This window comes from Rhodnius prolixus, unplaced genomic scaffold (assembly GCF_049639745.1).
Source record: "Rhodnius prolixus isolate KJV_2025 unplaced genomic scaffold, Rpr scaffold_17, whole genome shotgun sequence".
Taxonomy (NCBI): domain Eukaryota; kingdom Metazoa; phylum Arthropoda; class Insecta; order Hemiptera; family Reduviidae; genus Rhodnius; species Rhodnius prolixus.
In genome coordinates, this window is record NW_027411626.1 from 3,274,746 (window position 1) to 3,297,450 (window position 22,705).

Genomic DNA, 22,705 nt, shown 5'->3' on the forward strand with positions numbered 1-22,705 from the left:
CTCATTTGATTGCCTTGCTTAACTCGTACATCACTGGTTTTATTACCATCAGCTGTTTTTGTATTTATTTCTTTTAAAGGTACCGCCATATTCCTTCGCTCCCCTTTTGTACGCACATAACCTTGATCTAAACAGATCACTCTCACGTTAACTTGAAGGTCATTACGATTATCTTTGTCACTAACAAATTATATCTTTTAATTGGAAGATAATTGAAATGTTTTTGTAAATATTAATTAGTAAACAATTTAAAAGAGAGAAATGTTTTAGAGTCAACTATGACGTAGACTAATAACAGCCAACTTGATCGGTACTATTGTGTTGATGTGCTGTACAGGCGATAAGAGCAGAATTTCAATTTAACTTACAAGGTTATTCTAATAGGGTCTAGTGCTGCATTGAGCTCAGTCTAGTTCTGAATGTGAACTCTGTGTGTAAAGGGATCGCCTGACCATTACGCCAGTAAAACGGAAATCTATTGCGCACACTCACACCTCCACCTTTTACAATTCTCCCGCCAATTAACTGAAACCATTTTTCCGAAAAATTTACTTAAATAATTCACTAATGTGGTACCTTCCGGTTTTGGAATTTTCCATAAACCATCTCATAAATATAAACAGCTTTATTAACTTTAAAGGTAAACAAAACGCTGGCAAATATTATTTATAATTTTATCTTGTGCCCAAACCAAGCCAAAGTCAACATCAAATGGAAATAACCTTCTTTTAATCTGATATTTAAATATAAACTACAAAGTTAGGATGTATTGTTGGTTCGATCCCCAAGCTAGGCCTTGGATTTTATCTAATGAGAATTTTACAGTAAAGTATTGTTTACTAGTCGCCTCCGTCCACTACACCTAATTTGGTAATTGGACCAAAATACCCCTTCTTTCACATCACGAAGAACTGGCATTATCACTTTAGCAACTTTGGCAAACTTGACTATAGTCAGGTATAACCTGCTCTAGATGGAAACCGGAAACTAACCTTGAACGAAGACGAACAATGTTATTCTCTTTACTGAGCGTAGATCGTTTTTTCAAGAGAAAAATTTGACTCAATTCTCTGATCAAGGTGATCTAACCAAGTCAAGTACTGCCCTCTAGTTTCAAGACAAAGTCAGTCCTGGTAAAAGACTACTTTTCCTTTTACTCTCACGAAGATGTCAGAACAAACTCCTTAACTATACAGTGGCAATCAGGCCGTCAGATACGCCTGGAGCCTATACTAGTTTTTTTTTGGGGGGGGGGGGAAATGCCAAAGGCACCTTCCGACGATCTGTCGTGTGTGTGGGGCTCAACCCACTAAAAAAAACCCTCCCCTTTAGGCGTAAATATCCATTCCGGAACCGCCAAACAGCATTACATCGGGATGGCGCCTCTTAGACTTGGCTTTCCTTCTTTTTTTACTCTTCCACCTTACCTACAATAATTCGAGGTCCTTCTTTTACCTTATTAATATTTTTTCAACAATGGAAGATACCTTTGCCCAAGCTTCCTTATCTTCCAGCATCCGTCCGACGATGCTGTTCGGAGCTATCGGACCGGTGACTTCCTGCAAGCTTCTTCTTTCTTGTACCCATCGTGTACACTCAAAAAAGGTGTGCAGGGCGTCATCCGAGTCCGAGTCCCCGTAAATACACGCCCCAGTCGGCCTTCTCCCTATTTTTTTAAGGAATCCCGTGGTCAGTAAGGAATTGTGTGAGGTAATAATCTACCTCTCCATGTTTCCTTTCTGCCCAGATCCAGGTCTGGGTCAACAATACTATACTAGTAACAGCAAGAAGCTCCCAGACGATACAGAACAGAGTACTTGCGACTGACTCTCCTAGACCTCATCGACTACCTCCTTGAGATAGCTTCTATAATCCCCGTATACTCCTTTATCCCCGTGTCTACTGCAACTTCTTACCGCTCGATATTAGCAAGCTAACTGCTTTCCTTTCATTCCCTGCAGGCACAAAATAAGCATGTCCTTTATACTTCTCCTCTGGCTGCAGGTTTTTCTCCCTTGTTCCTTGCAAGTAATTTCCTAGTCCCATCCAAAACATTCCCTAATTCATGAAGGTTGTGATGTAATTACCTTGGAAATTCATTGTTTTTATAAGTAATGTATGAGTATACTGAATTACAGTCCACGCATTTAGCTCTGTTTTCGAGTGGTAAGACAGCCAATAAGCACTCTCGCTGATAACCTCAATTGTAGCCTGCTTATCTAATTGGCATTTTATATCCCAGTCCGTACTCATATCTAGTTTGTTTGTTTTTAAAGTGTGTAAAGTATTTTTACAATGTATACATTGGACAGATAAACTAGTACACCTAGTCATCATCATTAATGGCGATATCAAGCTTTATCAGTTGGCCGGATGTTTAATCTTTGGCAAGTTAATTGCAGGGTTTTTATGGGCCGTGAACGTACTCTATTCTACCACTTGAGTCTTTTATTACATTTCACTTCAAGAATGGTCGATGAAATGGTTACTTTATCTTAACTAGGATAACTCATGCCTGATTTTACGCAAATTCATGTTTTGAAATCGCCCAGACAGTGGATTCAATAAATTTGTTTGTATGTGAGTTCTGATTGCGCAGAACTGCAAAGATGAACAAACAAACCACTTCCACCAACTGTTCTTGAGATTCTAACTCATAAATATTCTTTCATCTTCAGAATATTGAGCCGTGTTAATTTCTCCATCAAGATTACACGCTACCAAACCGTACATTACACTGGAATGTAACCTTAAGTGAACCTTCCTACCATTTTCATTTAAAATAATTTTTCTGGGAAACATTCATTTTGGGCTTTTTTTTTTTTTGAGGTTTAGGTTAACATTGAGCAGTAAGAGGAAGTGGTGCAAGTGGTCAGACCGGATGGAGTGCAGGAAACAGGAAATAGATAAACTTACTTTATTGAGAGTTAGCTGGAGACTGCAGTTACCGGCTGACATCATCACTCTGCTGACTGGAGGGTAACTGCCGTCAGTGGTTACCTTGCCTACAACAGTTTGTGTTCAAGGGCAACCAGACATTTGTAGGTTCGCATGAACGTTACATATCTCTCAGCAATGGTATGTATCTCATTAATTAGCAATTTCTATTAATTAAACACGAAATATGTTTTTAATTAATTTAAAAATATCTAATAAATGATAATGAGAGACTTGGAATGAGCCATCTCACTAATGATAATGCTCTGTAGGCCTACAGATCGAATATTGCGGGGGTGGGGGAATAGACACGCAAATAGTCTGTGACTGCAGATCATGTAGCTCGATAAGGGAGCATCTATCTCATCGAGGTAATTTATTACACGTTATCCTCTTAAGTTGATCAAGGTAAGAGCAAATGTGAAGGAATCGAGAAGCGAATAGTTCAGGAAAACCTCTCTCTGGCCTTAACCCACCCAGGGAGGATATATCGCCGCCCCGCAACCACCCCCAGGCTTTTTGGGAAAACCCGCAGTAAGAGAGGGAAGCCCCCTCAGATCACCGCCCCCAAACGCTAAGTATGTCCTCATCGACTGTCCCTAAATTCACTTGGCCATTCTCTGTGTAACTCAAATGCCCTTCCGGTTAACTAGGAAAGATTTAGGGGGCACGCCAGAAACCTCGGAGGTCTCGTGAACATTAATCAAAGAGTTGTTACAGGTTGATGAGATGCTGTGAGTCTCTGTTTGCCAGCTCCTAAGAACAGTAGGGCACCACGAAGAGATCGGATTTGGTCCACTTTGGTTCCCCTGCACAACGCAGATAGAGATATATCTCTCTTTTGTCTGGCATTCCTCTCAAGAAAATGGATTTCTTTTTGTTGAGAGGTTAAGGGACACCATATTTTCCTCAAAAATTCTCTATCACAATCTACCCGAATAACTCTGAGTAGAGTTTGTTGATAGTAAGTCAAGGAAAGCGTCCACCACTTCGAAATGTCTATTTACGGAGCTTCACAGCCTGATGAATAAGTTACATATTCTCGAGTATAAATAAAACTAAGCCACGTGTGTCCCATATGTGGGATCCTTGGCCAGAACTATTTCAAACTTTTACTACGTGAAATCATTCAAAGGGAAGAAGTTGACAGATTCAATCATTTCTTTTCTATTTACTGCGCTTTTCACCTGGGGTAAGGTTATCTTCAGGGCTTGTACTGTTTATGTAATAGATTATTATTATTACTGTTATTATTATTATTTATTTATTTATTTTTATCAACTCAGAAAAGGGTATAACAATGTAGAAATTATATCTGCCTTAATTTACGATATGTTACATGAATGAATAATATACAGAATGATGAGGGAGTTAAACTCAAAATGGCGCACACAAGATGTCAAAAAATAATTATATATAAAAACCATACTTTATTAGAATATTTCCAAAAAATAGTATAAGAACATAACTTGTTGGCTCGCTTGAACTGCCAACCTGAGGTTCCTTTTGTATTTTTAAAACTACGCTAGTCAAGTTCGCACTACTATTACACCACTCAAAATGCTGAACTTCTACTACTGTATCCAAGTTCATATCATATTTTAAACATTTTTTTATTTAACGGTGCCCCGCCTAGATCCATTTTCAATATTTTGTTTACAAACACGCAGGCCATTTACTAAAACCTACTTTTTCAGAGATATCTGGTGAATAACTCGGAATCTAACATTTTGACTTGATCCAAAATACTTATTTTATAAGAGTAACTAAAATTAAATAAATAAAAACCAATTGTCACATTAATAAATGATTTATTAATAAATAATTGGAAATTTTGGATTATTCTTTCATTTCTTGAATGCCTTTTAAATGAAGCCAAATAGAAGGAGAACGTAATAAGCGATTCAGTTCACTTCTCCTCCAGACTCAAGGACTTGTGCGTATAACTCTACCAGATCACCTAAAAATAAACATTTAACTGCGAAATCCACTTTGTAGTAAATGTAGAAAATCAATAAAGTGGTTTTATCTTTGAGAAAGGCTGTTAAATTTATTTATTCATTAAATTTAGATAATTCAATTATAATCTAAAGTGTTCTTGAGGTTTTCAACGATACTCGAAAGTTGGTTGTAGATAATAAATATCATTTGTTTAGGCACTTTAAACATATTTAGTGGAGAAAGATATAAGTGTGAGCCACGCTAATTCTAAAAAATTACTGTTAGGTGAGACATTTGTGTTACTAACTCTTATTTTCTCTTAGAAGTTAATTAATTCTAAAATATTCCACTCTTTAATTATTTCTCAACTTTTTACAGCACTTTTTGTTATAGTCTTTTGAACTCCGAACTTTTAACAAATATTGCATTCTGGACGACAATATAAAGCTTTTAACCAGTTAAGCGTGTTTGGCGTGTACACGTCAAATCAAATCTCTGTTACGGTGCGTTCGACGTGTATACTCGTTGTGAAAAATATAAAATTGCCATTAACGATAAACACTCGTTTACCCAATAGAACTGCCAAGTATTTTATACGGAGTGGGTGGTAGGAGTCAGCCAAATGATAAGTGGTTGGTACATCTTTGGTCTCCGCATTAGAGATTCGGGAATTAGGCACACACATCAAAAGCTCTCAACCCCTTGTGCAATGCCGTTTTTACCTTAGAGAATCAGACCTCAGTACGAGCATGATTTCATTTTGCACAGAATTCAAAAAGCTCTTTTCTTCCTTGTTAAAGCTCTTGCGTCTCTAGTTAACTAGGAGCAATGCATACGTGAAGCGGTGCAAGATTTTTAAATGAGCACAGAATGCTCTGGTAATCTGGTAAGCCCCCAGAGATTGCAGAAAAAGTGCTTGCAGTAAGTATATTACGACTGTTGTAAACTTTTAGTTGTTTTGCCCTGCGTTCCTCGTGTATACACTTCATTGTCTGATTTTAATTCCGCACTCTGTGGGTTTTTTTAAAACTAAATTCCACGCTTAACTGGTTAAAACCGAACTAGTGAAGTGTAACCGTACAGAAAAGCCTAGGTTACCCTCAACCCGACCTGATAGCAGTAGAAAGTAGTGAGGTTAGTATCATGGCGGACTGGAGCGTCAGAAATCCATGTCTTTTTGCTGCCACTGATAAAGGCAATAATCTGTCTGCAAGACTGAACAATCCCTCGCTCTGTTAGCCTGCTCGAACGCAGTCTGTGTAGGCAAGAACCAAGCATTTGAGTTAATCTTTCAGCCTATCTTCTGTATCTAGGTCAAAGGGATCCTTCTGCAGACTAGCATCCGGCAGTTCCGCGAAAACATATTCAGGTGACCTTAAAACTTAGCCAGAATCCTCCAAGAACCAAATTGTCCTATTGCTTCCGCTCACTGGCAGTAAGAGAAAGAAAAAGCGGATCATTTGCTACATTTATTCAAGAAATTACTTAGCGACCAACGATGACCAGTTTATAAAATTAGGAAATTAGGAACTCACCCTGAACAATGATCTTCCAGGATGGAACTTCAAATGGTCCTTGTCACCCTGCAGTACACGGTTGGTGAACTTGTATGATCCAAACACACGCGGCGGTGGAGGCGGAGGCTGCGCTCTGGACAGGAAGGCGTTCCGCAGGCCATCGTACGGTAAACTTGGGCTGATGTTCCAGTCGTTTAGTTTGTTCCTGAAAACAGAGAGGAAATGATCAGCCGTCAGGTCACGGTAATGTCATTCCGCCCACTCCCCTACCAGGTTACGGCATCCCGTCACATGAAAAAAGACATTTCCAAGTCGAGAAAATGGGTAAAAATATACCCATAGCGATATTACAAGTATGTACTTCAGACATGATGTTCTATGGCCTTGAATTGCTTTCAATCTGTTATGCACACTCACACGACTTTCTCCAACTTAAATCTTCGAGTTGTTAACTCGTAGGAATATTTTAAAACACCTCAGAAAAGTATTCAAATAAAAACTTGATATAAATAAAAAGTTTAAAAAAAATATAGAAGACATTATCAATTAAAAAAAATGAGAGAATCCGTCGAGAACATGGTACTTCCGGAGTTTTTGGAATTTTGTACAAACTCGAAATATAATCTAGAAATTTTTCCGCCCTTTATAAAATAAAACACGCAGAGTCGTGCAATGAAATGGCGCTTTAAGGGAATATTGCTCTTCTCGCTCGCTAACTTTCGACGGTTACATCAAAAGCTCGCTAGAATAAAGTAGTTTCTTAGAATGAATCAATTGATTAGATGAACACGGCCAAATTTATTTGATACCAAATTGTAGTTTTAATAAATTGTGTTAGTTCGCCACGAAAGAATCGTTTTCTAGCACATTTTAGGTTTTAGGTTTCCGCCGGAAATACAGGTCTTCAGTTTCTTTGAACACCAAAAAGTTTTTCAGTTTTTTATATTTTCTCCAAACTGAGAACTTAGACTAGAAATACTTTTCAGGGAAGACCGGTTTAAGACCTCTTCCCAGGAAGAGTGGTCACGCCTCCATTTCCATGCGCTTTTTCTGGGCGATGTTCGGATCCAATCAGTTATATACGTTATTATAGAGGATTAAATGAGATGCTAATAGTACGACTTTGAAAACGGTGAGACCGGAAACGCCACTGAGCAGGTTATGGTGGTTTTAGAGAGTTTCCCGGAAGTGAACACTTATGATTTTGAAGTCTTCTTTTTTTAGTTCAAATTTTAAGTTGTAAGAGAATCCAACACCGGAAACTGCGGTTAGAGCAAGTAGTGTGAGTGTGCACGCCACAATGGAATGGACAACAGACAGAATTACGTACCTCCATGTTATAATAATAATTAATAATAATAAATTCTGTTTTAAGTTACGAGTTTTTGCTTGGAGGGCTGAAAGTTTACATTAATTACGGGGAAAGAACTTCTTAATTTCAGGCGCTTCAACATTTCAGGTCATTAGCACCCGCAGCTTTTTTCAGTGCACTGCCGGCCTCTGGTCAGTTTTCTCTCGTTACAGACAACACTGTCCAACACCGATCCTGTCCTTAAGTTCTTCCTGGGTATGTGGAAGAACTCATGTTCTCATGTTCATGAACTGATGTTCAAACTCAGGAAGAACTTAAGGACAGAATCAGAGAGGAAGTTACGGCAATACCCATCGAAATGTGCAGAAGAGCGGTTGAAAACTTCAGAATTCGCCTTCAAGAGTGCGTCACGGCTGACGGCCGCCACCTACGTGATATCATCTTTCAAACTTAATGTAAAAAACTAGATTCTGTACTGAATTAAACAATATAAACATAATTTCTGTAAGTTGAATTGTTTTTGTTTTACATCTCTTTAAAACCGGTTCACACCTTTTGCCCCACTCTGTATTTGAGTTTCAAAAAAAGCTGTTAAATTAGATAACACAATCTTAAAACAATTTATTTACCCCAAAAAATTGGAAATCGGAGCCGGAATGTTTGGCGGATCGCCGCCGAACACCGTATTATAGAAGTATGTGAACGACATCACGACATTACACTGGGAAGGATATCCCACGCGAACTGACTATCTCTCCCCATCATACATCCTGAGGGAATGAATCTCGCCAAGGGAGGGGACTGGGATATAGCTTTATGGGCTATATTTGATCGCGAGTCAGCTCGCGGAGAGAGAGGGAGGATAGCCCCAGATCTGTCTTAAAACATTAGGCGGCGGGGGTTGCCTAGTTTTAGCAGGACTGTCGCCAATAAGTGGGTTTGTTTTTCTTCTTTTTTTGTATCAGCAAACGTAAACTTTGGTTTTAACCGCAGTTAATGTGCTAATTTGCAGTTATTTTTTTTAAGAGGAATTATTTTGCATTCGTTCCTATTTTCAAATCAGAGTTTTTACAAGAAATAAGAACTCCTTTTAAATACTTTAATACTTATTTCAATTTAATACTTACCACTTGGAAGAAATCCATCCATTCCTTCTTTCAAAAGAATTTTTTTACAAATTTTCAGCATCATTTGTCAAATGTTGTGGAATTAGGAGTTTTGAACCACTATACTAAGTTTTAATAAAATTGTAGGAGCCCAATTGCGAAGAAAGCTGAAAGGAAGGAAATCTTGTCGGTTAAATGGTACTTCCGGACAGTCGATTTTATTTCAATTTGGAAATTCAGTCCCTCATTTGATTCTTCTTGATTGATGTTGTTTTTTTTTTTAAATGTTTAAGGCGCGTCAACATGTAAGGTTATTGGCGCCCGGAGCTTTTTTTCAGTGCACTGCCGGCCTCCGGACAGTGTTCTCTCGTTACAGGCAACACTGTGTTATCACCGGACAGTGAGCTGTAAGAAGCTCCTAGGGAGAGAAAATCTAAGGGTCAGCAGCTGGACTCGAACCCGGGACCTCCGCGTGGGAGCCCAGTACGCTAACCGCATAGCTAATCCCTTCCCTTTGATTGATGTTATAATTACAGAAGACGACAGCAACATTAACAGCAATGTCGCACTAACGATAATCCTGATTCCCCTTTCCACTAAAGTACCCTTAATCGAAGTTTCCTTGAAAGATATCTTCTATAATTTTTATATTACCGGTTAACCAAAAACTGTATAGTGGCATCCTTTGGTTGTACCTAAGCTAAACATCAAAATTTGAATTCCTTGCATATTTTCGTTTACCTTTACACCTACCAATTTGTAAAAAATATTTTTTCATACTCACGAGATCTTAAAACGGATTTTTCCCAGTTATAATATCTAAAAATTTCAAAAATCTGCACAATTACAATACCTTCTTCATTGCGTTCATGATCTTTTAAAAGTCTTTTGTTGTTCACTGCTTTTCTGCGATCTTTTAATGGCATTCTTTATAAAAAAATTTTGTTCAAAGCCTAAGTTTGTTTTTGTACAACAAAACGTAATATATTTTTGTTCAATAATTATCTTTGTTCTTGGGGAAAAAAAGAAAGAGTTAATTTGGTATCGAAATAAAATTATCGTTTCCATTCAAGATATAACTTGACTTTATAGTGACTAAGTTTACGCTTATTTCGCAAGAATAGTACTTATAATCTTACCTACCTTATAAGCTTCATTTAGATTTTCAACTGTTCCAAACATCCAAAGCAACATCTCCAATTTCTATTATGACTGCAATACTTAGCAAGTCCTCTTCAGCAATGTGGAATTTGGATCTTCAATGTTTGCATACATTAGTTATTAAATGTAGTGGACCATTCAGTGGTTATTACAAGAGGATGTTAGTGCTGTTAGATCAGGAGTCCAGAAGAACTTTATCCTTAAGGAATTGGAATAATCGTTGTTTAGGTATTATATAAATCAAGATTTAAATTTTAGACATTTAGAATGAATTACGTCTGTAAAATAGATTTTTAAAAACTAATAATACACAATTCATAAAAACATTATTAAGGAACCATTCATTTACTTAATTGACATAATAATAAAATTCTGTCAAATTGTCTCCAAATATCTTCTCCAGCATTAACTGTAATGTAATATTTCTTTATGTAAAAATTCGTCCTTATTCCTTTCACACTGGGTCATGAATCTAAAAGTGATAATAAAAATTCTTTTAAAAAAAAGTTGTCTTAAAACTATGAGGAAGAATTTCAGAGTTATTATTGGTAAGTTTTCAGAGACGCCTCATTTAGGGATCAAACTCCCCTCTTAAAACGTAGGGCAACGTCAAGGCATGTAATAAGCGTATCTACAATACAAATTTGACTGGAATTACAAATCAAGAGTGTGCCTTTTTTTGATCAACATATTTGACATATTTTTGTTTTAAGAAATAATGTTTTAAACAAAAAAAAAAATTCTTTTCAAGATGCGGAAATAAAAGATTTCTGGTTTGACTATCATTTCTTGTTGACTCTCTGACTGACTTTATAACCATTGTTGAAGAAGTATGTATCCTCTCTCTGGAATCATTGAGGGGAAATGGTATCTTGGCATCAGAGAGTGGTTAATCCCAACTACCGACTTCTTCCTAAGGGTTTCTTTAGAGATCCTAGGAAATTAATGGATTTTGAAAGAGTATTCATACACCTTATCTAGCGCCCTTCCAATTTGTTTGAATTCGTGGAAGTCTTCTTGAAAATAAAGAGGAGGCACTGCTGAGGTGATCTCTGACTGCACGCTGCACTTCCTAGAACTTCTCTAGAGCATCTGGGTGAGTAGTTTCATCACCTGGAAGTGCTCAGGATGAGCTCACAGGGTTTGAGAGCTCAACAGAACTATTTTGGACGCAGCATAGTATACCTCTTATTTGGCGAGGAGAGAAAATGGGTGTTGGCGTTCTTGTCTTTAGTCCAGACTAAACCTCAACACCTCAGGATCAAACAGGCAGGACCAAAGATACCAACCTATAAGGCAGACACCAATGATGCAAAACAAATTACAATAGTTTGTAGGTATTTAGCCCTGAAGACGACCAAGAGACTTGGTCGAAAGCTTAGCTTTAATGCAAATAAAAGAATTATGACTGAAATTGGCTACAATATGAAAAAATAACTATCATATTCAGGGGATCGCAAAACATTAGTACATATATCCCATGAAAACTCTAAACCTAAAATCTGCACCATTAAAAACTCGTATTAAAATTAATACCGCTTGAGTAACATCCAGCCAGTCCAACGCAGATATTAATGGATCACTCCTTGAAGGAATTTTATTCCAGTTCCAGTAGCTGAACGAATCAAACCTGCTTGTCAACGTTAAGTTACGATCCTGCCCTTCAATTCCTTCATTTTCTAATTCTCTAAATATCATACCTCTATAATTTTCAGGTACTTTTATTCGTTTACCATCTAATGGATGTCCGCGAAATGAAGATGTAAGGTCTAGAAAATTAAATATAAATTACTAATAACTAAACACTTTTAAATTCAAAAGCTTTGCGAATTTACAGAATTAATATTTTAAGACTTACTTCCATCTTCTTCTTCTACTTTGAAATATAATGAAACATTAGCTGTATCATCGGCCCTGATTCTACAAGGAATACTGTGAACTTTGCTTTCAGGGACTTCAGTGTTGATTTTTTTCAGGTGGACAGTCATTATTTTTTACAATTTTGTTTGACTATTTCAACATAAAAATCAATAAAAACGAAATCACTCTTTTCAGCTAGGAAACTTCAACATATTTGTTAAAGAACTCAACCTGCTTTTAACCTTCCATTTCGAATTTAAGCGCATTTGGCGGTAAATTTGTTCATGTGGGATACTTAGATTTTATTAATTTCCACAAAAGAACACATATTGAATTGATAATAATTATGTTTTTTATGAATTGTTTTAATCAATTGTCATGAAATCATTTTACGATTGAATAGTTTGAATTTAAAAAAAAGTCTTTGTTATAATGGCACAGATGTTAGAATTGAACCTTCCTTATGGTAAACATAGGTTAGTTTCAACATCGGACGTCAGAACAAGTAGAAGTGTCCTCTGAGAGAAGGTGTGTTGTTGATGTTTTTATTTTTTTTTTTTTAACTTTTGAATTTCATCTTATATTTTTAATAGTTAATTGCACATATAATGTGCTGTATTGCAAGATGAGTTATGCCCATGTAATGGATGTTGATGATCAAATAGAAGATGGTGAAATTAAACGATCTCCGCCAGTTATAAAAGAACCTTCTCTGGAATCTTTGAGGTTAGTTTGTTGTAATTTGTTTTTAATAAGATTTATAAGTAGGTATTTTGGAACGCAAAATAGATTTAAAGATTTTTAAATATTGTTCCTCTAAATAAACAAGGAGAGTTCAACTACTTTTTCTAGTTCATTTAATATAATTTAAGTTAGGCTTTCTGAACTTTAAGCTCAAAAAAAACCTCTTTTCAATTTATTTTAGTATTCAACTTCATTTGTCTTTGTTTTTCTCAATAATAATTTGTCTTTGTTTTTCTCAATAATAATTTGGATATGTAACTTCTACTATAAATTAGATTCTATGTAAATATACATTTTTTCGTCTTGTAAACCATGTGTTTTTGTTCTTATATTTTTTATTTTTGCATCTGCCAGCCAAATGAATTACCGTAACTCATGTCAGTATTAAACACTTTCAGTCTATCTGATGAAGATGCAGTAGATCCATTGGAAATCAAGCCTCCACAAGCTCATGTACATAAACGTTCACGGAAAAGCAAGCATTCTTCGTCATCAAAACGCCATGTAGGTATCAGTAAAATTTTTACAAAAAAATTACTTAATACTAGAGTACAGTGAAAAAAAATTGATTTTCATGAAAATTAAGTTTTAAAAACAAAAAAAACCTGAAAATGTTTTCAAAAATTGCATAAATAAACAATTTTTTTAAAAAAAAAAACGTTCGCTTACTTCATTAATATTTAAAAAGTGGCCCTAAATTCTATGTGATAATTTTTTCTTCCCTTATTTCTTAAACGGAATTTTACTTACCAGTATGTACTTAAAAATAAAGTATATACTTGAAGATATTGATGGATTAACGAAAACATTACAGAAAATTCAAGGTGTCGCGATAATTTTGCATACATTAGTTAGTAATAAAAGTAATAAAATTTTTAATTTTTTTGTTTTAAACATTTATTGTTATCATTACATAGTATTGTTGGTGAATCAGTTATGAATGTACATTCAGGGTTCATCTACGGAGCACCGGAAGAAACATCACCATTCACGTTCACATCGGGACGAACGCCATCATCATCACAGGTGATTTAATTTGTTTTTAAATATACTTTATTTAAGAATATTTAAAAAAAAAAAAATTTATTGCAGTTGTAAAAATTAATTTGAACAGTTGTTTAAGGGAAAGAAACATTTTGAAAGAAGAACATGGAAATAGTCGTGATGAAAGTTCCTCATCCCGTAGTAGGCGCCGTGAACATGAGGCTCGACGAGAGGAACGAGAAAGGGCCAGACTGGAAGAGCAACGATTAGCCGAGGAACGATTAAAAGAGGAACGTTTACGTGAGGAAAAAGAACGTCTGAAAAGAGAGGAGATAGCTAGGAAGAACAAAGAAATGGAAAGAGATCTCAGGGATAAATTGGAGAAGAGAAGGCATCAGACAAAGGAGAGGGATAAAGAGAAGGAAGAACGAGACATGCGGAGGCAGCGGCTGATGGAAGCTGAGAGAGTGAAGGAAACTTACAAGAAGGATATTGAGGAACGTAGAATGCGACGGGAAGCCAGGGAGAGGAGTCGTTCGAGAGAACGCAAGCTAGGTAGTAGTTCTTTCCCATTGTCCGTAGTGATAGTACTTAATAACTCTTATCCCTAATCCTGAACTAAACGGAAATAAAAACCTGTTAAAAGTCTTCTAATACCGGCTATCGATCCGTCTCAATAACATTATTCTCAGTCTATTACCTTATATTAGATATTATTAGTGCTGGATAATATCTTCGATTTTAGTGTGACTCACATGTTTATGGTCCATTGTCCATTTTTGGACTTTCATCCCAATCATTAGAGATAGGTCAATTCGTTTGGTGAAGAGATTTCTCGTATTACACTGGTAGGCAGAGTCTGAAAATGTAAGTGAAATCGAAATATCTCCACCAAACTGAGTAATCTTTGATGATATTATGTAATTCCGAAAAATTCAATTAATTTTATTTACATCATTTGTAGTCTCACTAGATTCCCTCTAACGTGCCATTATATATATATATATATATATTTAATATTATATATATATAATATTTGGTATTACTTTTGTTACATTATGGTAAGTTATGTGAAGCTTTTTTTTATTTAGCTGAAGAACAGGCAGAAGCTGCGGCACAAGCTGCAGCCAATCAAGCGGAAATGGAGAAAGCTGGTCTGGTGGTAGTTTCCGATGAATCAAGGTCGCCAATCATCATGGACACAACAATGGACGATGAGGACCACGATTCACCGCCGTCCATTACACCAGCAGTGCCACCGCTAGTGTCTGGGGCCGGCGGTTCTACCATAGACAAAAAACAAGTTTCCCCAGCCGGCATGCCTAGAATAACCAGCGGCTCCACCAATGGGGATCGCCGATCTTCTGATTCCGGATCGCCAGCGTCTTCATCCACAGATACTGGTAATTTGTTTGTGTCAACATGTATATTGTAATTATAATGGGGTTGACTAGGTTAGATTAAATGAAATCCCTTCAAGAAATGACAGTACTGGGGTAAGATGAAAAGTGCTGTAACAGAGCCGTGATAAGAGATGGCGGTTGCTTCAATGAAATTTTATTTTTGTTCCGTTAGTATCGCCATAACATTATCTTCAATGCTCTGTTTTGATCTTTCGACAATATTAACTTTCCTTCTCTTGAAGAATCTCGAATATCCAAGTGTTCGCTGATGATCTAGAGTTTACTCCTAAGACTCTCTTTTTGTCTGACTTTTTGAAGTTGCATTAACTTTGGATATGCGTAAGGAATGATGCATTGATAATGGCATAATGTTAAATGGATTTTTTGTTTTGTTTTTGTGTTCCTAGCAAAAGAAATACAATCTCATTTAACTACCCATTTGTTGGCGAACGTTTGGGAAGAACTACCAGTGTGAGAAACTCAAATTGAACTCTAAATAAGAGCCCCCTTATTTTTAGTCCTCATATAGAGGAGATCTGCAGAAGATTACAAGGATCTTGAGATTTATATGGAGGCATCTTCGAGATCTTACAGATCCCAAAACAGTGTTCGTTGTTTTTTGTTCGCGAACGTCTGAAGCATCATGGATTTCCATATTTTTAGGAATAGACATTGTAGTAATTATTCTTATTTCTTATTTTAACGTTTATTTAATGCAATCTTGAAATAATCAAATGTAGTAGAAGTGGCATGTGAATTTCGTTGAAATGGATATACTGGAATTCATTTTACTGTTTTAAAAGAAGTACGCATCTTTATTTTCTACAGGAAAGAAAGAGAGGGCTTTATTTAAACGTGGCATTTAAACTTGATCTAAAGATGGTCTTTTTTTTTGGCCCAATTAGACTTCACTTCTGTGTTTCAGTATTTTTTTTTTTTAAATTTTCTGTTTTTTAACAGATTCTGACGATGATGATGACGATTCAGACGACAGCGCTGCTGGAGATGGACGCGGAAGTGGCGCAGACTCGACGCCTCCACCACCCGATATTAAAGCGGAAGATGGCCATGAAGAAATGGAACTGGAAAAGGATACATTGCCTCCATATCTTCCAGCTATACAAGGTTGTAGAAGTGTTGAAGAATTTCAGTGTTTGAATAGGTAAAAGAATTATAGCTTCTTTTTTTTTACAATCTTTTTTTTAATAATTTTTTTTTTATCGATTAAGGCGTTGATTCATTCTACTTTTTGAAGTCATGAAAGTAATGTTAAAAAATGAAAATATTTAAACAATTTAACCTATTCTACGTAAAAGTTAGCAGAGAATATACGAAAGGGGATAGGCCAAATGGATCACAGTGAATACGTTACATTAGGTAGGATATTTTGAAACAACGCCCCTACTTCCAGTTAACCTGCGTCAAGGAATGTCTCAGAGGTGGTGGGCGTAACATCTCAGAGCACTTGGGTACTCCATTAGGAAGCTAATGGAACTGAACATCAAGTTTCTCATATTACATACTTGATTTCAGGATAGAAGAAGGTACATATGGAGTAGTGTACAGGGCGCGTGACAAGCGTACCGATCAGATAGTCGCTCTCAAACGGCTGAAGATGGAAAAAGAAAAGGAAGGTTTTCCCATCACGTCGCTCAGGGAAATTAATACATTATTAAAAGTAGGTATTTTTATTCAAATTTTTTTCTGACTTTCTATTACTCTACAAAGAGAAGGTGTATAAAAAGTGCAGATTTTCGATTTTAGGATTTAAGACGTTTTGAAATCTAATGCATCCAATAGTTTTTTTTTTACTAATCGATCTGTGTATTCGATTACCCACCGCAACTAAAAAACAAAAAAATTGCCAGAATTATAAAAATTTGATATCTCGCTTTTGGTGCTAACAGAGGGTTATATAAGGATTTTGTGGAATTCGGACAACTGAATATAAAATCACTCCTACGAGTATCTATAACTTTTAATTAATCGAAAAATTGTTCGAGGCAAAATTCGATTAAGGAGCACTTACCTCTCTAACTCTAAATATGGAAATGGGTAGATTTCCTCAAAAAGCTCCATTTCTGGGAAATGTACGATCCCATGTGTTGGGCAAAATGTTAACGAGGGTTGAAATTCCAAGTATTTTTTTTTTCTCAGAAAGTACGTCATTATTGAACGGTTTGTTCTCTCTCTTTTAAATTTTTTTAAGATATTTTCCGAAAGATCTCTACTGGATCTTCTTTAAATTTCATAGATATACATATGCTTGGATTTATCACTTTTTCTAGAAAATTCGGTTTAGGAGGGATGGGAGTTCACGGAGAGAGAGGTTAGGTTTGGCTTCCTGTGAAGGTTATATTTCAGTGTAGTAAAGTGAGGTTTTACAAACAGTGTAATGTTAGTAATTAAAGTAGTGGCAAACGTTCGGAATTTTAGGAAATATTGTAGGTTTTAGAATAGTAGAAGTCGTATTCACTTCAGATTTATTATTATTATTATTATTTTGTAGGCACAACATCCAAACATAGTGACCGTACGGGAAATCGTAGTTGGTAGTAATATGGACAAAATATTTATTGTAATGGACTACGTAGAGCATGACTTAAAATCGTTAATGGAGACCATGAAAATTAAAAAACAGGCTTTTATTCCAGGTGAGTGATTTCTGTTTAAATTAGAGAAAGATATTCTAATTGTGCTAATTTTTTTGTTTTCTTTGAGTTCGAAAAAAGTTGTTTTATTAATGGATCTTTTGTCATCCACCGTAAATATAGAAACAAAAAGTTGCCGAAAGATCAGATTCAGTATTTAGCTTGAGGTGTAACTTGGTGTACTAATTGCAAGCATATACGTAGATCTGTAACCTCCATTTTAAATATTTTCCTGAAAAATTCCATTAAGGGCACTTCAGGGATAGGGAAATAAGTTAACCTTATCCCCTATTACTGCTAATTATACCGGCTTACCGCCGGATGTTATCCCCTTATTCAGTGGAAAATAGCTTCTAGGCTATTTAGATTTAGATTGTCAGGGTGAGGACCAATGTACCACGGCACCGCAGCCAAAAAAGGCTTCCATCCCGTTTTGAATCAAGTAGACGGAAACCTCCCCTACTAAGAAGGTTGAGTACTTTCCCTACTAGTTCTTTTTGCGCCACCAACCTCCTTTGGTCTCTCGAAAGTTCCAAATGTTTCACAGTGCAACCACTCGATTGCAATCGAACAGCCAGTGAGAGGCCGTTTCCTCCTCACCTTATCCTGACACAAACTGCACAACGGTTCCGAGCTAATAAGCCCCCACCTTGTACAGATGACTATGCCCTATTTGTGCACTGTGTAAATGTATGGAGGTGTAAAACAGTATATCATGTTGCTCATGTTCATGTTGTTAGGCTGGGATACCAGCAGGGACGCCAAGTACCAAGAAGAAATGGCTAGTCCACTTCCCCCCACGGGGTTTCTAGGCTATTCTGGATAAACTTCATACTATTTGGGGGTAGGCTTTTCTGTAAGGTTACATTTCAGTAGTAATGTACGAATTTACAAATTGTGGGTCAATGGCTGTCCCAGTTTTGTAAGATTCTCTCTTGAGAATTGCAAGAGAAAATTGTGAGAGTATGCAATCCAGATCTTTTTTCTGTTATTGTTGCAGTCAATTTAATTTTTAATGTTTGTTTGTTTATTTTTTTTCCAGGTGAAGTGAAATGCTTAATGCAACAGTTACTACGAGCTGTGGCTCATTTGCACGATAATTGGATACTCCATAGAGACTTGAAAGCGTCTAATTTACTGCTATCGCATAAAGGAGTACTAAAAGTAGGTGATTTCGGTCTAGCCAGAGAATATGGATCCCCATTAAAGCCATACACACCAATTGTGGTCACACTCTGGTACAGAGCACCGGAATTACTTCTGGGCGCAAAGGTAATATTATTATCATCCATTCTCGCACAAAATCATTTCCTGTTTCTCATACTGATTAAAAAAAAAATTATAAATTCAATTGATTCGGGCCGATTATTTACCATTATCTTGTATAAGGATTTTCGAAATTCTCTTACTAGGCAAAGAAAAATACTTCGATCGTATTAAATTTACACCAGAAATAAGTTCATTTCGAGTCCCAAAACAAGTCATTTTTACAAAATGGTCTGTATGTACATATGTGTGTGAACAAAATTAGTAAAATAGAAAACTGCCGGAAGCTGAAGCATGTAGATTGGGCCCAACCAGACTGCAAGACAGTCTAAAAGTAGCCAATGAACCACTTCAGGCGATCGTCAGGCTTCGAAATCCAAAACTATTGCTAAGATGTTTCACATAGAACTGCTTTGAGAAATTTCCCTTTTCTTTGTATAATTTCTTTGAACTTATCTCAACAAAATACAATTTAAAAGACTATTTTTTGAACTAAAATAAAAACTTTTACTATTTTCAGGAATATTCCACGCCGATAGACATGTGGTCAGTTGGTTGTATATTTGCCGAATTAATGACTATGGAGCCACTGTTTACTGGCAAATCTGAACAGGATCAATTGAATAAGATATTTAAAACTTTAGGTACACCAAATGAACGTATTTGGCCTGGTTATAATAAATTACCAGCCGTACAGAAGATGACGTTCGCCGAATTTCCAGTATCCACGTTGAGAAGTCGTTTTAAAGCTGTACCAACAGAAGTTGGTCTTAATTTACTCAATGGGTGAGTTTACAGATTGAGTTTAAATATTGAGGTTTTGTGAGTTCTTCCGAACATAAAATGCCTGGTTTGAAATACTCTTTTTTTCTTTTTTTTTTTTCTTGCGCTAATCTAAGGCGCTTCAATATCGTGAGATTCTGAGAACGCTCGGCTGGCCTGCAGACATACAACATTTCGCTGAAATAGTTCCTAATTTAAAAAAAAAAAAGACTCTCAATCTCTCTCTTCCTCAGTGCTGCACTTAAATTGAAATTTTGCTGTAAAATTATTTGTATTGCACTTTCCGGTTTAACCTTGAGCCCATTAGCGGAACTCACAATTATAAAATTTGATTTCCTGTTTCGTTTTGTTCGTGAGACTAAATTTTTTTTATTCACTCGAAACAATTTTCTTAAAACTTCCTTTTCTAAGGATTTCAAAACTTGTTATTTCTTAAAACTCGTATGTCGGAACAAAACGTAGATTCTCTTTGTGAACGCTACCAATAAAGTTATAGATGTTCTTTATCTTGGTTTATTTATTTGTTTATAATTTCGTATTTCTCTTGTTATACAAATTTGTATTAAATTGAAATGTTTGGGTTTTGTACTGGGCTTCGAGTTTTTGCCTTTAGACATAACTTGAGATTTTTTCGCTGATGGCTAAGCCATATAACCAACCATATAACGAGCTAGGTACACTTGGACATGTCGGACCAAAATTATTGTACCTACTGTATCAAAATAAACACATTATTATTATTTCGTATTCTATATTTATGAATGAAATTCGAATCTAAATATAATTAAAGAAAATATTATTTACCACTTGTTTGTGTATAGCAGTAAGTAAATGTTTTTTACCCTGTTATGATTTCTATGTAATATAGTATATTATATAGTATGTAATATTTTTTTTGACTGTTGCAGGTTCCTCACTTATAATCCAGCGGCAAGGCTGACAGCCGAATCCGCACTCTCGCATGAATATTTCACTGAAATACCATTACCTATAGATCCGGCAATGTTTCCAACATGGCCGGCCAAATCGGAAGGGCATAAAATTAAAAAAGTCTGCAGTCCGAAACCTCCATCCGGCGGCCGAGATTATAAACAATTAGTAAGTGTACTGGAGTGAGTTTTGTTTGTTTGTTTTTAATTCATTTTAAAATAGAAATCAGTGATGAACAGAGTTGTGTGTAACGAGAGAAATATTGTCCGTCTGGAGACCGGCAGTGTACTGATAAAACTTATGGACGCCAATGACATCATCAAATGTTTTCAGGCCTAACTTGCTACGATTTTCTTATAAACTTCCTTTATTAATTATAAAAATGTAATTTCTTCTGTTAAATGGGTGGGTGGTGGTTAGATTTCCTGAAAAATGTAATTATTCTTAAATGGAGTCCAAAAGTGTTACTAAAATCGAATTTAAAGAAAATTACTCAATTGATTGTTCACTTTATGTGAACTTCGTATAGACATTATCTGCATAAAGATTATATAACTTTATAATCTTATACACTTTATTAACTTTATATAATCTTATACACTTTATTAACTTTATATAATCTTATACACTTAGTATGCTTAGGCGTTCCTGTAAGGTTACATTTTTGTGTCATGTATACGGATTTAGAAAGTGGGATAGAAAGGATTTACTTTGGTAAGAATTGATAATTATTCTTTTTCTTTTTCCTGCAGGAAGATACTGATGAAGGATTTCATATGGGCGTTGGCGATCGCAATCAGCTATCTGGAGGACCTGGATTTAGTTTGAAATTTTGAAGAAAAAGGAGCTTTCTTTGAAGTCCTAAAATTGTCATAATTTGACCGAATCAAATTTATCTTTACTTTCGCTGAAGAGAGAGAGAAAAAAATAAAATATGTAGACTTTTAATTTTCCAATTTGATTGTACAAATTTAAAAAAAAAATGTCAGAAGAAAGAAAAAAGTTTGTATATAATAGTGGTATTATTGATAATAAATATATTAATAAATATGTCTTTTCTATATAAATGTGGAAAATAAGTTGTTTTGATAATTAAACTATAGACCGATTTATTCTAGAAAAAGAAAGTTTTATTTTGTTAAAATAATACAATGTTACAAGAGTAAAATCAGCTTTTAGGAACCTAAAAGCTGATACCTTACCTAGAAAAAGAATATAATCGTTTCTTATTGTCAATTCTTCAATAAAAAGTCATTATAACACGAGAAAAATCTTTTGAACTTTCAATATGTGTATGGCGAGTAAAACCTAAACTTAACCTTCCTTAATTCCCAAGCGCGCGCAAAGAAAAATAGAAAAAGAAAAGAAAGCACTTCACTTTTACATATATTTTCTCGTATTATTTTCTCCTAAACACTGTGTTTGTGATCAATTAGTACGTTGGTCGATGGAAGGCATGCGAGTTCTGTTGTACGTTCATTCTGTCACCTTGGTATGTGTAAATTGATGGTGCAAACCTACCCATTTTGGTTTAAACAATGCCGTTTTGGCGTTAAGTAAGAATCTTCTTCCTCTTGTATAGCTAGTACGAGTATTTGAGGAGAAAATTAAATGAATTGCTGAAATTGCGAGTTTAAAGAAAAAAGTCCTCCAGGGGTGCAGCATTCATTGAATGCATATTTTTTTTTTTTTCATAAATTTTACTATTTCAAGTATTCATTCATTCATGAGGTTCATTTTGACGGAAAAAGAAAAGATTTAAAAAAATGGTGTTACTTGCCTGCGTATTTGTGAGTGTGAACGTAATATTCAGATCCTAAAAATTGCAGGTAACTGAAACTTTTTATTTTTGAATTGGGGGGGCTGTCAGTGACAAAGCGATCAAAGTCCCCCCTCCGGAAGTACCTGCTTTACTAATTTTTTTAAATAGATTTAACCAGTTAAGCGTGTTTGACGTTTATACCCGTTGTGAAAAATATAAAATTGCCATTAACGGTAAAAAACTCGAAATTTTAATAAAAATACAATAAGCAATATTATTTTGTGGGATGTTTCCTTTATCTTACCAATAGAACTGCCAAGTATTTTATACGGAGGGGGTGGGTGGGAG

General features: G+C 35.6%; 3 protein-coding genes and 1 long non-coding RNA gene across 17 annotated transcripts in view; 2 read left to right on the forward strand and 2 right to left on the reverse strand.

Annotated features, from left to right (window-relative positions):
* Positions 1-8,215, forward strand: part of LOC141459650 (uncharacterized) — a 68,638-nt gene extending 60,423 nt beyond the window's left edge. For 3 of the 5 annotated variants that reach the window (XR_012461564.1, XR_012461566.1, XR_012461567.1), the window contains one exon: positions 2,830-8,215. This is a non-coding gene — a long non-coding RNA (uncharacterized lncRNA). The remainder of the gene's footprint in view (positions 1-2,829) is intronic. The other 2 variants (XR_012461565.1, XR_012461568.1) reach the window with 2 other exon arrangements.
* The window catches only part of LOC141459631 (calpain-A-like), a 74,254-nt gene extending 65,768 nt beyond the window's left edge, over positions 1-8,486 (reverse strand). The window contains exons 1-2 of one of the 4 annotated variants that reach the window (XM_074138894.1): positions 8,337-8,485; positions 6,414-6,600 (exon numbers count right to left, since the gene is read on the reverse strand). In XM_074138894.1, the coding sequence (XP_073994995.1) occupies positions 6,414-6,600; positions 8,337-8,416 (267 nt within the window). In that variant the 5' untranslated portion in view covers positions 8,417-8,485. Of the gene's footprint in view, positions 1-2,916; positions 2,974-6,413; positions 6,601-8,336 lie in introns of those variants that run through there. The other 3 variants (XM_074138893.1, XM_074138902.1, XM_074138900.1) reach the window with 3 other exon arrangements.
* Positions 8,487-9,956: 1,470 nt separating this feature from the next.
* LOC141459647 (ribonuclease H2 subunit C) lies at positions 9,957-12,117 on the reverse strand. Of its 2 annotated transcripts, XR_012461561.1 has the most exons (4): positions 11,833-12,117; positions 11,511-11,743; positions 10,324-10,446; positions 9,957-10,173 (listed from the first exon to the last, which is right to left on the reverse strand). XR_012461561.1 is itself a non-coding variant. In XM_074138953.1 (3 exons), the coding sequence occupies exons 1-3, from the start codon at positions 11,960-11,962 to the stop codon at positions 10,429-10,431; spliced, it is 381 nt and encodes a 126-aa protein (XP_073995054.1). In that variant the 5' UTR covers positions 11,963-12,117; the 3' UTR covers positions 10,221-10,428. The 2 variants fall into 2 exon arrangements, 1 of the variants encoding a protein (XP_073995054.1); XM_074138953.1 differs by lacking the exon at positions 9,957-10,173 and having other exon boundaries at positions 10,221-10,446.
* Positions 12,118-12,249: 132 nt separating this feature from the next.
* On the forward strand, positions 12,250-21,773 carry Pitslre (cyclin dependent kinase 11B pitslre). Of its 6 annotated transcripts, XM_074138903.1 has the most exons (13): positions 12,250-12,362; positions 12,428-12,560; positions 12,977-13,082; positions 13,531-13,604; positions 13,693-14,117; positions 14,654-14,965; positions 15,926-16,127; positions 16,499-16,643; positions 17,475-17,619; positions 18,659-18,888; positions 19,403-19,668; positions 20,574-20,763; positions 21,348-21,773. In XM_074138903.1, exons 2-13 carry the CDS (start codon positions 12,460-12,462, stop codon positions 21,429-21,431), a joined length of 2,280 nt encoding a protein of 759 aa, XP_073995004.1. In that variant the 5' UTR covers positions 12,250-12,362; positions 12,428-12,459; the 3' UTR covers positions 21,432-21,773. The 6 variants fall into 6 exon arrangements, with proteins under 6 accessions (XP_073995004.1, XP_073995005.1, XP_073995006.1 ...); XM_074138904.1 differs by having other exon boundaries at positions 12,312-12,560; positions 13,702-14,117; XM_074138905.1 differs by lacking the exons at positions 12,250-12,362; positions 12,428-12,560 and having other exon boundaries at positions 12,971-13,082; positions 13,496-13,604.
* Positions 21,774-22,705: the final 932 nt, after the last annotated feature.

Coding starts and splice junctions, on each gene's coding strand:
- LOC141459647 (XM_074138953.1), bottom strand. CDS start 11,962: ATGACTGTCCACCTGAAAAAAATCAACACTGAAGTCCCTGAAAGCAAA. Junction 11,744..11,832: donor AGTAGAAGAAGAAGATGGAA/GTAAGTCTTAAA, acceptor TTAATTTTCTAG/ACCTTACATCTTCATTTCGC.
- Pitslre (XM_074138903.1), top strand. CDS start 12,460: ATGAGTTATGCCCATGTAATGGATGTTGATGATCAAATAGAAGATGGT. Junction 16,644..17,474: donor AAATTAATACATTATTAAAA/GTAGGTATTTTT, acceptor ATTATTTTGTAG/GCACAACATCCAAACATAGT. Junction 19,669..20,573: donor GGTCTTAATTTACTCAATGG/GTGAGTTTACAG, acceptor TGACTGTTGCAG/GTTCCTCACTTATAATCCAG.